Source organism: Nannobrachium achirus, assembly GCF_963921795.1.
Source record: "Nannobrachium achirus genome assembly, chromosome: 4".
Taxonomy (NCBI): domain Eukaryota; kingdom Metazoa; phylum Chordata; class Actinopteri; order Myctophiformes; family Myctophidae; genus Nannobrachium; species Nannobrachium achirus.
Window position 1 is genome coordinate 35,958,132 of NC_137813.1, and position 13,185 is coordinate 35,971,316.

The 13,185-nt window shown below is 39.4% G+C and overlaps 2 protein-coding genes across 2 annotated transcripts in view; one reads left to right on the forward strand and one right to left on the reverse strand.

The window, feature by feature from the left end:
• fam83fa (family with sequence similarity 83 member Fa) overlaps positions 1-1,168 on the forward strand; it is a gene marked incomplete at both ends in the record, with an annotated part of 13,739 nt that extends 12,571 nt beyond the window's left edge. The window contains 2 exons of the mRNA XM_080723834.1: positions 1-602; positions 1,119-1,168. The exon at positions 1-602 is cut by the window's left edge and continues 174 nt beyond it. Of these exons, the coding sequence (XP_080579960.1) occupies positions 1-602; positions 1,119-1,168 (652 nt within the window). The remainder of the gene's footprint in view (positions 603-1,118) is intronic.
• A 2,512-nt stretch (positions 1,169-3,680) lies between these two features.
• On the reverse strand, positions 3,681-9,791 carry LOC308283637 (cytohesin-3-like). The gene is made up of 11 exons (XM_080724101.1): positions 9,751-9,791; positions 9,042-9,108; positions 6,773-6,891; positions 6,523-6,603; positions 6,251-6,363; positions 5,575-5,723; positions 5,152-5,263; positions 4,879-4,955; positions 4,695-4,766; positions 4,227-4,375; positions 3,681-3,902 (listed from the first exon to the last, which is right to left on the reverse strand). Exons 1-11 carry the CDS (start codon positions 9,762-9,764, stop codon positions 3,821-3,823), a joined length of 1,035 nt encoding a protein of 344 aa, XP_080580227.1. The 5' UTR covers positions 9,765-9,791; the 3' UTR covers positions 3,681-3,820.
• Between the last annotated feature and the right edge of the window lie 3,394 nt (positions 9,792-13,185).

The window sequence follows — 13,185 nt, forward strand, 5'->3', positions numbered from 1 at the left end:
TGTAGTGCAAGCCCAGCCACTACCCACCTCGCGATTTCAAGTATCTCTTAGAGAATCCAGACAATCAGCTGACATGAAGGTGCCTGCACATAAGTACCACAACCCCAAGTACTCTTTGGTAGTGGGGAACAGCATGGTTCGTGCAGGTTCATTACAGGACCTCTCCACTACAAGAGACTCATTGATTGGCGGACTGAGCCAGAGTAATGGCTTGCAGAAAAAGATGCTCCCCGCCAATGTAGGCAGTAGTGAGAAACTGGACCGGGTCTGCCCACAGTCGCCCTGTTCAGCTGCGGAGGAAGATGATGAGGGAAAAGGAGGCTCAAAGATGCTCCAAGCTTTTGGTGCAAGAAAACAACGCAGTTCGTTCAGACTCTTCCTGAAAGGCAGATCAGGCACAGACACAATCGACGAAGACACGGTCACACCGCAAAACCCCCCTACCTGCAAAGTCTCAAACACCAATGGTGTTCAAACTAGTGAGGAGGACTCATTTGAGATAATTGAGAAACCCGCCATACTGAAATTCATGAACAAGAAACCCTCAAAGCTCACTCAAAGAAGCATGTCTCTTCAGACACTAAACACAGGGGACGAGGACGGTATGTGTTCAAATATTGCAAAACGGTGCTTTGTGCTATTAATTGCTCTACACCAGGGCTGTCACAATTATGACATTTTACATGACGATTAATTGTCACTCAAATAATTGCGATTAACGATGTAATTGTGTTTTTGTCGTTGACAATTACATTTCTGTTTGGCTTGTAGGCTTTGAAGTTGCACATGGCAAATATGACACATAACCTAAATATACAAAGAAATTAAGAACATATTTGACAACTTTACACTTTAAAAAGTACATTTATAGTGGAAATAGCCGATCTACAAGCTCACAATGCATTGCATCGCGACGCGCTGTGAGCTTGTAGATCTGCTATTTCCACTATTTTTTAAATGTTTGAACATACTGTATATAAACATTTTTCACAAAATAATTGCGATTATGTCAAATAATTGCGATTAGACGATTATGTAATAATTGTGACAGCCCTACTCTACACTACTGACGCTATTGCTTTTGACAATCAATCTTCTCTCACTTTCTTTTCATGCAGGACCAAAAGGACGTAAGCGGCATTCAAAGAAGAATTGCATTCAGTCCTGAGATGCAGTTCATGCAGGAAGGACGACGTGGCTTCTGAAACGCAGAGTGAGAGCAGGAGGGCATTGAAAACAGGTTTTGAAAGTGATGGCCTGAGTATCTCATGTGTGTGTGATACACAGTGCAAGCCAGGACTGGGTCACCGTATCAAATTACTCATTACTGCATCTATGCATCATGCCTTAGAGGGAATTGAGGGCAGTGAGTGGCCCGTATGCACTCTATGGGGCCGTCTGTTACGCTGTAGTTCAGTGGTTTTCAACCTTTTTAACCTCAATGTCCATTATTCATTCGGCATTTGAGCATTAGACTTCTGGTAAATTGAGTAATGCAGGTGTTAAACAATAATTTAACCAAATAGACCCGTAAGGGCCCATTTGGTTTCATTTTACACTCTCAAGAGTTAAAGATCTATAATGGTCCATTTGGTTACCAACTCTCCATCATTTAGCTGGGGACCACCTGGAACCCCCTCAAGGACCACTGGTGGTTCCTGGACCCCTGGTTGAAAAACACAGCTGTAGTTCATCCTATGCCTCTCAGTTTAGAGCACATTATGGCTTAGGGTGCAGACTGACGACGAAGCTGTAATGTTGTTTACTTGAACTGATATGGTGCTGTCAGTAGAGAAAATATATCCTCCACCCCCATCTATAATTTGTGTAGCCAATGCTGATAAGCAACACTCAATCACTATGTACTGCATATTTGGAGGCTATTCAGTGCCATCACAGAAACCATTAGTTCATTGAATGTAAAGACATGTTGTATCTCATAGTAAACATAAATACTATACTTTTAGGTATACAGTATATGGTTTTATAGAATGGTTTAACTTTGTGCTGTTTGACATCGTTGGACACAGATGCCACATAGATTACCCAGAGAAAGTTGGCTTGTATCATGCCTGTATGTTATTCAGGTTGCTATGGTTGTGCTATCGCCAGAAGAGTATCCCCTTACCAAGGACCCTTAATAATAGACTGAGTGTTCATTAAAGTGTGTTGCAAGTGTGTTGATAATGAGCCCTGTGCTGAGAGATCAGTTATTCTCAATGTTGATGTAGAGAAATACATCCTAATAGTATGCATCCTTATTACAGTATGTTATTGTCAAGGTCTCTAGACTCTAGAGATAGGGGCGGACTTTGTATAATTAAGAACACAATGACATTTATTTTGCACATTTTGTCTTTGAGAAGAGACTTTGAGAAGAGTAATGCAAGATGTGATGGAACAATGTGAAGCCCTGCAGTCAACTTAATATCTTGGAATGTTGTCTTCTATTGAAATTGTAATAAAACGGTAAAATGGCACATGGTAACCCTTAATGTGCAATTCATTTAGATGCAAAGTAATTACAGTTCAAAGTATTACAATAACAGACTTGAATTTACCACTAAGCCACTATCTTATGAAAACAAAATAATGGCTTGAGGTTGTCAGTTCAATTACACCTAGCAGGTAGATAATTATAGAGTCAATCATACAATCTAAAGTTTGTCTAGTGAGTCAATATACCTAAACCCGCCGCCCTTGTTTGAGTAATACATAGTGGGAGAATTCAGTTTTACAGAAAGCAAATATAATGCTGCGGGCTCCGAAGTAACCATAACCTCAGACTGCTCAGAGTAGAGCATAACCCTATATCATATCACATCACACCACACACTCAGAGAATGCACAAACGCAATACAGGAACTGCTTTGCACCGGAAATGATCATGCTGCTTTATACCTTGCAGGTGCAATCTCTCATTTAAAACACTTACGGTAATTACACTAACATATTCTGTTGTTTTGCTCTATTTTTTATGTGATCTTTACAGTAAATGCTTAACAATATATACTTTCCCTGTTGCAATGTACAGTAAATACTTGAACATATTAAGCTTGAAAGAATCTCACCCTTGAAACTAAAAAGAGATGGTTGTCTAACACCATCTGCTGGAGAAGTAACCACACAAGCCTTGGACATGACCTGTTTATTGAAGGAACAACATGTTAGTGAACATTATTGAAACTTTTTTTAATTTAAATTAAATTAACTTATTTACAAAATGCATTTCTAAAATAATTGATTAAAAGTAAAGACTCTGCTAGTTTGTTCATGTTAATTAATTTAAATATACAAGTCCTCTCCCCCAAAAGGATTAAAATGGTTGTAAACTGTAAATAGACGTTAGAATAAATGGATGGTCTATTCTACTTCACTACGACAATGCAATGCACTAAAAGTACTGTAAATAGTGATTTGTTTTTAAAGAAAGCAAAACTTCCCCATATGAGTTAATGTAAAATCATATAACTATATTACATCACCTCTCCGTATATTTGTCTCCATTCACAAAACACTAAACTAAACAAAGTGCCACATAATATTCTGCTGATCCATTCAACACAACAGTTTTTGATTTCAGAAATATTGTGAGGCTTTACTGTAAATCATATATATACAATAAATACACACTTCTCTTTTTACACACTTTACAGTCAGTATCAATTCCCAAATTGCACTTCACTCTAAAACCTTTTCTTGACGGTATCATGGTTTTCGGTTTTGGTCTTCTCGGACAGTCTCACCAAAGCACATGCAGGATTAACCCACCGATGAACAGAAGGGTTGTCGTTTCCAATAAATGTCTTGTGTCTCAGTCCTATGAGGCATTGCTGTGGTTGACAACCTTTCTCTTGCGGAAGGTCACAAGGTCATAAAAAGGGTCCCTTGTGATGCTTGCTCTGAGCAAAGAGATACAGATTGGGATGGGTGTTAAGAAGTGTAAAAAACAATAAAGCAGCATAACACCAAATAGGATGTTAATCATTTGTTTATAATATTTAATATGAACATAAGGATTCAGGTGACTAATATGAGGTTTCAGTGAAAACTATTGAGTCTGTCTTTTATAAGGATCTTTTAATTCCAGAAGGTCTTATTAACTTCCTGTGCTGTAAATCCCTCATAGTGTTACAGTTCCATTTGCTTACATTTTTACCCTCTCGTGACTTAAATTAACACTGATTCCTAGGGTCTGCTCCCAAGCCTTGGACTGTGGCTCTCACCTGATGGACGTGATCCAGTCGTCACGTTCCTCTGCGCTGGCTGCTCGGAGTATATAGGAATGGTGCTTCCCCTCCACCACTCTGCCTTTGTTGTGCGTCTTACACGCTTTGATCTTCTGCCCTTTAGGGTTGAATATCTCCAGACAGTGCTATTCACAAACACAGACACTTGCTTTACTTTGCTTATATGGTTGTCCATCAAATCCGATGATGACGTTGACTTCTATCGGTGAGTTCTTTGGTGGCTAAATAGCCCTATGCTGGACGCACAGGTCCTATTACAGGTAGGACATGTAAATGTGGTGGTAATGGCAACAGCAACCGTAGTGTTCCTCCTGAGTCTCATCTCTAATGTATGGCTGCAGAAGCTATTAATGGAGGAAGCTAGGCCCTGCTGTGAGACCATGTTAAAATTACATTTGATGGCACTTTTACGTAGAGAAGGAACTGTTTTGGCTTGTATTGTACCTGTTTACTTGCGTAATTGGTCTCTCGGACACATAGGTTTTCCAGTGGAATTATTCCGATTGGGTCTTTATCCTAAAGGACATAGACATATTAGAAAATGTTTTGACCTGCTTGACAGCTGGTACATTACATTTGTGTTTTTTTTGCTGTGCCATAAATTCTGATTGTCTCCCAATTGACTTACTGTGGTATATTCAAAATAATACAGGCAGCTGTCTGTCAAAATAAACCACCTCCTCTTCCAAGTCTTCACCCTACCACCTGCACAAAAGAAAGAAATATGATCCATCAAACATGAATCAATCAATCGAAACCAACCCTCTAAACATGAAATATTGTGGTCATCTGAAACCTTTCTTTTTTCTCTCCTTTTTGTGTGTGTGTGTGTGTGTGTGTATGTGAGTGTGAGTGGGGGTGGAAACGATAAAAAACAATAAAGACAGAAGGGTCCTCTTACCCAGTTTGAGGAGCCAGCCTTCTCTGTCTGGATTGAAAAAGGTGTGTGTGAGGTCATTGCCATCATCCTCAGGGATTTTGAAGGGCTCGCTGCGAATACTCTCGTATAGTTTCTAAAGACAATTATTTGAAGTGTGAGAATAATTTTGTCTCAGTCTCTAATAGATATGAATGGATATGGCTAACTAATAACTTGGTATTCAGGTTGTTTATCTGAAATAAGTGTCACTAGTCGATGCAACACTTATTTTGGTTGAAAGTGCATCATTTGACACCTGTTAAAATGGAAGTGCGACGCAGTATAAAATTACCTTGAAATGTCTGAAAGTAATCGTTAAAGTGGAGTGAATTTTCCCTCACTATACTATGTAAGGAGCTTGTGGATGGGTGCAGATGCCAGATAGAGAAGAAAGGCCTCCCTTACCATGAGGAGCTCACTGGGCAGATCACCACCATTGTTGATGCCTCTGTTCATGGTAATAAACCTCTCCAGTGGAGGCTTGTCCTTTACATTGGGGTTGTGGAGACTGGTGTTCAACATGATGATGGCAAAAGACAGGATATAGCAAGTGTCTACACACACACACACACACACACACACACACACACACACACACCCACACCCACACACACATACATTAAACAAAAATCCTCTGTGCTACTTTATCCATTTGTAATCAGGCCTACTTTTAATTTCCACAGATCTTTAAGACTTCTACAAATTGTACCTCGGGAAAAACCTTTGTGTTAGATTCTTGTGTTAGAGGGTAGGGTACACAAATGACTTAATTTTGACTTAATGACTTAACACAAATTACTTAATTTACCACTTAAAATCTACATACTTAGTTGACCCGGGTCCCCCAAGGGTCTTATACTTCTCATTTGTTTTACCTCCACATGAAATACCTTCTTATCTTTTTTTTTTTTTTTTTTTATCTTTTGTCGAAATGAGAAAGACAATTGACCCATAACAGCTTCCCTTGTGTGCTCATCTGAGCAGCCATCTGCTGGGTGGAGCTGTAAAGTAATTTACCCTTCCCCAGGGACCAGAAAATACTCCCATTCCTTTCTAGCGGTGGTAGTTCTATTCCTCCTACCTGTTGATTGGAAGACGCCAACATTACAGAAACAATAGCGCATGGCAAATGCCTCCATCATTCTATCAATCTTCTGGGCTTCTCCCGGGAGACGAAAGCTCCACAAAAACTGTCTAAAGAAAATGACAGAGATGGAGAAACACAGAATCATCAAGCAAATATGGTGGAGAAGGATGATATGACATTTTTATAGACTGAGATGAAAATATACATATCTGATTTCTCCATTGCTCACAGAAAATGCAATCGCACAATATGGGTTCAAAACAAACCTTAATGCCTGCACCAGATTCAGATCTGAGAACTCATGCAGGTCTACGAAGGCTTTCAATACATCAAGGTGCATTTCTTCCCTGTATGCATTCAAAAGATTACATCATATCAGCAACCCTTTGAAATAACCCTCAATAATTATCATAATCACCAAGAGGATGATGAGTGTGATCATTATAATCATTAATTACACATTTTCCTCATGTTTGCTGCTATCCACATCAGGTTAATTATCAGTTTGTACTGTACCTCTCTCCCAGGAAGTCCCCAATGGCAGTCTTATTGAGTCCCTCCTCTTTGTACAGAAACTCTGCCACTGCCTCAGCTTTCCATTCCAGTAGGTCATTTTCAACCAGGTAGTTAATTCCCTGGAGCAAACAGCAGATGGTAAGTAGAAGGGATGAATATGAATGGCATTGGTAACCAAATGAATACAAGTTCGAAAAATTAATGTAGTTGTACACCAAGATTTGGATAATATAATAACGATCAAATTATCAGCTACCCTTCTCTGCTAATCCCACAGTTCATAAACCAATCTGACTGACTGTACATTTTCCTATAGGCTTTCTGGCCAGTGTTGCCAGATTGGTCGGTTTTCCGCCCCAATTGGGCTATTTTAAAACTCATTGGGCTGGAAAAAATAGCATTGGGCGGGGACTTAAAATTTGGGCTTGTTTTTAACATATCTGGCTGGTTTTATTAGCCTCAAGACACCAGCTTTTCACGCAGTACAGTGTGTAAAACATGGTTTCTTTCTACTGCTCAGTGCTCTGATCCGGTCTAGAAACAACCTACTCACTGTATCCAGCATGGTATCCAGTCCTTAACACCCATAAATGCATGCACTGTTTCCGTATCCACTCTAGACCGGACATTTATTTGATCCAATAACGGCCATGTTGTGAGTATGTAGGGCGGGACATGGATGCTGGTCCATCTAGAGGTGAAGCTGCATGTAGTGTGTCACTGTCACCGGTTTAATGCCGGTGCGGGAGGAAAATATTGTATCTGTAGGCCTATATATTGTGTTTCAAACTCGGTTTTGCGGTTCGATTTTGCGATTTAACATGGGTTTGGGCTGGTTTTTATTGAATTGGGCTGGTTTTAAGTTGTGCCCGGGCTGGAAACTGTCATTCTGATCTGGCAATCCTGTTTCTGGCATGAGATAGAAGGATTGACAAAACAAATTCATTGATACAAAACAGAAGAACAAAGAAGGCTTCTTCCTCCAAAGGATTTCTTCAGCATCAGTTCTAAATAAGAACCCCATGTCATTTCTAACATGAACTTCAGACGTATAGGTGGTACAGGTACATGGTCACCTGCTTCATTTAATAAACCATTAACCTGTGTGATATGTTGACACTTCTCATACACAGTAGATCTCTACACTACAGACTTGAATTCAGAGGTCTTTCAGAGGTGGTGCTTTAGAGCAAATTCTATTCCTTAACAAGGTAGAAGATACAGTATCAGTGGAGCACTGGAGCCACTAACGCTTAGTGGCATCCTGTACCTCTCCTCTACTTCAAGGAACAGGATGTGGCTTTCTCTCTACTGCTCATGTTCTGCCTCTGCACACCTCGCTTTTCCTCTGCACGAACATCCGTTCATCATGAGTCAAATCATCTTTTCTATCATCGTGTGGTTGCCTATTGCAAATTGAGAAGATCTGCAGTACTTAGTATGCGTGAAGACAGAAATTCATGTGTTTGCTGTTGTCACTAGGCTACTATGCTGTGTGTAGTTCATGAAATGTACACAGTGCAAACTTATGCCAGAAGGCTAGGATTGTTTCCTGGCCTATTCACATGTCAACATTTTAACACTCACAAATGTATTGCAGCCTTTGGTTTAATGGCAATATAACTGACAGCCCTTTCTCTAGTCTAAGACGGTCTGACTGAGACCAGATCAAAGCTGCCCTTGCCCTAAAAACATGCTTATGACCCACCTTTTCACTGTAGGGGACTCCTAGGTTCTCTTGTTTTGTGTTTTTGTGGGTTGTGTGTGTGTTTAGTTTGTTCTACTCCTTCCTGTTATGACTGACTGACAGTGTTCTTTTGTCCCATTTTTTTTGTCCCAGTCTAGTCTTCTTTGACTTGCCACTTTCTCTACATCTTTTCTCTTTCTTCGGACAGCGCCCTGGGCCAGTAGTGTAATAACTAAGCAGACATAGGTTCCAAACCTATGAACCTATGTCTGCTCCTTTTTACTATATGTGTATAGCCTAGCTCAGCTAGACAATCCACCCATGTTAAAACAACGAGGGGATGTATATATATTGCAGTTAGTTAGCTGCATTAGTATATAGTCTGGCCAAGCCAGGCTAGTATGTGTAGATGCTATCCTACACAGAAAAAATCAATGTTAATTTAAATATCAGAGTTTGTACTGTGTAAGGACTTGGTATTGCTCAGTCTGTACACAGACATGAACATACTGTAACATACATAAGCTCTGACCATAGGATACCATAGATATTGGCTATACTTAGTCGATCTTATAAGCTCACCCTTTTGGGGTCCATGTTGAATTTCTTCTTCCCACTCATGAATCTCTTGTTCTTCAGTGCAAGTTTCCTGTTGGATAAGTATTAAGGCAGATTAACTACTCATAAAACATTTCCTATTATTGGTTAGGTTTTAGCAGTGCAAAAAGTGGGTCAGTATACGTATGTAAGACACGCACCGTGAGATTATGACATGTTGGTGTCACATGAGTAATTCATGTAACTGGCATTGCGTGGCTTACCACTTTCATAATGATATGACAAAAGACACAGGAAACACAACTTTGAACCATCACACGTGTACATGAACAAGTTTAAACTTTGGTCACATTTCTGTAAACTAGATGGGACAAATGTATTAAAGAAATCTATTGAAAATAGCAGATCTACAAGCTCAGAATGTGTTGCATCGCGGAGCATTGTGAGTTTGTAGATCGGCTATTTTCAAATGGCCGAAATGTATAGGGCTGAAGTGGTTAATGTATGTTTTGTAATAATAACCTAAATCTACAAAGTAACTAGTATAAAGTGTTCTAATAATTGTAGTGGAGAAAAGGTAGTACAATATTTGCCTCTGAGATGTAGTGGAGTAGAAGTAAAAGTATTGGAAATTGGAAATACTCAAGTACAAATACCTCAAAATTGTATGGTACTTAAGTAAATGTATTTTAGTTACTTTACACCACTGAATGCAAGCTGTTCTGTAACTCACTTCTGCTGCTCCATTTCAGCGTACTGAATTTCATCATGATTTCCGTCGATCACCAACCTCAGCTTCTAAGAGAGAGAATTGACAAAGTGGGAAGTGACGTCAACATGGACTGTCATGAAGGCCATCTCTTACGCTAGTGGTACATAGTTGCCACACAATATTGGCACACAACTCAGGGTTATTCTATTCTATTCACAAGGTGGCTTGACAAGGTGTTCATTGAAAGACATCACCACAGTACCTGAATGTCATCCAACAGATCACTCTTATGAAACTTGATTGGTTCAACCTGCCTCCTTCCCACAGGAACAAGTCTTGTGGGACCTGTGGGATGACACGAGTGTTACAGAGATGAGAATAATTTGAACAGCATTTTCTCATCATATTGAATGCACAATCCCAGTCACTGATTTGAATGTTCCTTAGGCCTAGAATTTTTGACTGCTTTAACTATTGAAAAATAGCAGATATATAAGCTCACAGCGCGGCACCGAGTGCCACGCTGCGAGCTTGTAGATCTGCTATTTTTTGATAGCAGATTTTTTTTTTTTGAATTTTGAATCCCTCTAAGGTTTTTCTTTGAAAAACCTATGTTTCCATGTCAGCAATCTGGCTCGCCATCGTCAAGGAAAAGGTCCTTTTCACTTAACTGGAGCTCAGTTAGTCTGTTCTTGAGAGACTACTATGTCAGTGGTTCTCAAACCTTTTCATGTGAAGGACCCCCAAAATGATATGTATTTGGCCATGGACCCCCATCTCAAAATATTTTATCAGGGACCCCCCAGAACAAAATATTTGAGTTACAAATGTTCACTTTAAAAATTAGATATTGAAATATTTGCAAAAATGTTCATGATTTTTCAAAAATAGCAGATCTACAAGCTCGCAGCGCGGCACTCAGTGCTGCGCTGTGAGCTTGTCTGCTATTTTTCAATAGTTAAAGCAGTCAATAATTCTAGGCCTAAATGGGTTAAAGCCTTTAGTGTGGGAGATAATGCTGTTATGCTTGACATAAATTTCTATGACAACGACCTCCACACCTACGTACTGTATCACCTCACACTGATCACACTGCATGGCTGTTTAACTTCCCTTTTCAGCTATAGTTAAAAATATCTTCTTTTGTTTCTTCAGAATGCCTCTTTCTTCAGAATGGAGAATGGACTTGGTCAGCAAGGCCATACACAGTAAAATCCTAGGATCCAGGTTTTATGCCTTATGCCTTAACTTCTTTGCCTTTTTTTTTACTATTTTGAAAAACATTTTTAAATACTTCAAATGCTGATCTACATCTGCACATTGTGAGCTTGCAGATCAGCTATTTGAAATATAAAAAAATATATGTCTATCTATATAGTAAAAAAAGGCAAAGAAGTTAAGGCATAAGGCATAAGACCTGGATCATAATAGAGCCCTGTGTTAACGTACTGTAACCCTGGTAAGTGCAAATGTAACTACCGGTAAATGGACCGGGTCCATTTGGTTACATTTTCAGAGTTACAAATGGATAAGACTTAAGATTTTACTGTACTGTGTCAATACTGTTACAATGAAAAGACAACTTTCTTTAAATGATTGGGTTTGCCCTGAAACATTTCTTCCTATAATGTTGACCCTTGCGAAATGTGTGGTTTGTGAAATATGTAATGAAATTTGTATTCAATTACAACACCACTGGCTTGTACTTGACACAACTGTGAATATATTTGCTGAGTAATATTAACTAATGTTCATAAGTAGGCTATACCATGCATAGTATATATCTGCTGTTATGTGCACCTTTTATATCTTATCCCAGGTACCATGTAAATATGTAGATATTTAGTATTTTGTTTTTCTAGTTTGACCTCCTTGCCCCCCTTGCCCCTCCCTCCCCCCCCCCCCCCCTTCTTCCCTTTCTTTCCTCTATGGAAAATAACAATACGATGGGAATGATGCACAAAAGAAAAACGAATTTCAACCACTTCTTTACTTCTGTAAACTTGTAATGTGAGAATAAAGCTGATCTGATTCTGATTCTAACATATAATAATTGATATTAATTCTGTTTGTATAGAACTTTTCTTTACAGACACAGAAGCTCTAACTCTATAGTGACTATTACTATGTACACTGAATAAAAAATCATCTAAGCTGCAGAGTGGAGGGTGTTTTGCAAAGCTGTTCACAATTTTATAAAAAAGAAAATAGGATAAGGAAAATCTTGTAGGATACGAGGGCATCTCAAGTTAGTCTTAAGACTCAGATATGCCAGATTAAATAACTAGTTACTCTCATACAGTAAAATGCTTCAGAAAACGGTACGACTGCACCCTTTGAAAATAAAGTTTAGTGTCTGTTGAGGCTAGAATGGAAAACGATATGACAACCTTGAGATTAAAAGCCTACCTTTTCCCCAGAGGAAGCTGTCTTTTCTCCGTCTATTCATGTTGTTGTTGGTGTCAGAGAAAAACTGATGTTATACAGGATACATGTGTCAGATTGAAAAAGAAAAAGGGGGCAGGTGATGCTATGCCACAACTGTATCCCTCTGACAGGAACTCAAAGGTCCACTACTGATACGTATCAGTGGGTTCAAGATGCTGGTTCCTGTTGGACGATTCCATGCAGTCAACTAGAGACACCATTCATGCTGACATAGGCCTACTGTACAGTACAGTACAAAATGTTGAAATATGATGTGTGTGTGTGTGTGTGTGTGTGTGTGTGTGTGTGTGTGTGTGTGTGTGTGTGTGTGTGATTGAGGGAGAGAGAGGGAGAGAGAGCGTAAAGGAAAGAGGAAATGAGAAATATAGCCTTATGCTTGTATATGCAAATAAGAACAGCAATTTCTATTTAAAACAATTCTACTTTTACAAGTACAAATCTTCAGAAATGTCTAGCCACAATCTGAACCACAGTGTAGCTTCTTTCATTTCTAAACATATGGCCCCATCTAGTGTACAGGGTAAAACACATAGCTACCAATATTAGGCTACACTACAGGAATGTGCCTACTGCCTATACTGAGCTGCCTTTAACTCCACTAAAAAGAAGAAGAAAAAAATAAGAAAAATAAACTAATTGTAAAAAATAGCCTATGGCATAATTATACATTTTATTTTGCATGCACTAAAGTCAGAGACAGATGCTGCATGGTAATCTTTACCATGCAGTGTTTTAACAGGCTACTGTAAGCTGCAAGGTAGACTGTGCTGTCACCTACAAGGCCATTGGTTCACAAAATGTGGGTCCGGTGACCCATTAGGGCAGGGGTATTCAACTAAATTGTCCAGGGGGCCACATTGACAGAAACCCAAGGGGCCGGGGGTCCTTAAAATTAAAATGGTTGGGAATCACTGCTAGAGCCTAAAAATCTTCTCTAATGGGGGCCCTTGACATATCTTTTCAAATGGGGGTCCGCGGGCAGCGGCGGGCTAATAAGTGTCAATTTGG

Coding starts and splice junctions, on each gene's coding strand:
- LOC308283637 (XM_080724101.1), bottom strand. Junction 6,604..6,772: donor GGGGACTTCCTGGGAGAGAG/GTACAGTACAAA, acceptor GAATGCATACAG/GGAAGAAATGCACCTTGATG. Junction 4,956..5,151: donor AGGCTGGCTCCTCAAACTGG/GTAAGAGGACCC, acceptor TCTTTTGTGCAG/GTGGTAGGGTGAAGACTTGG.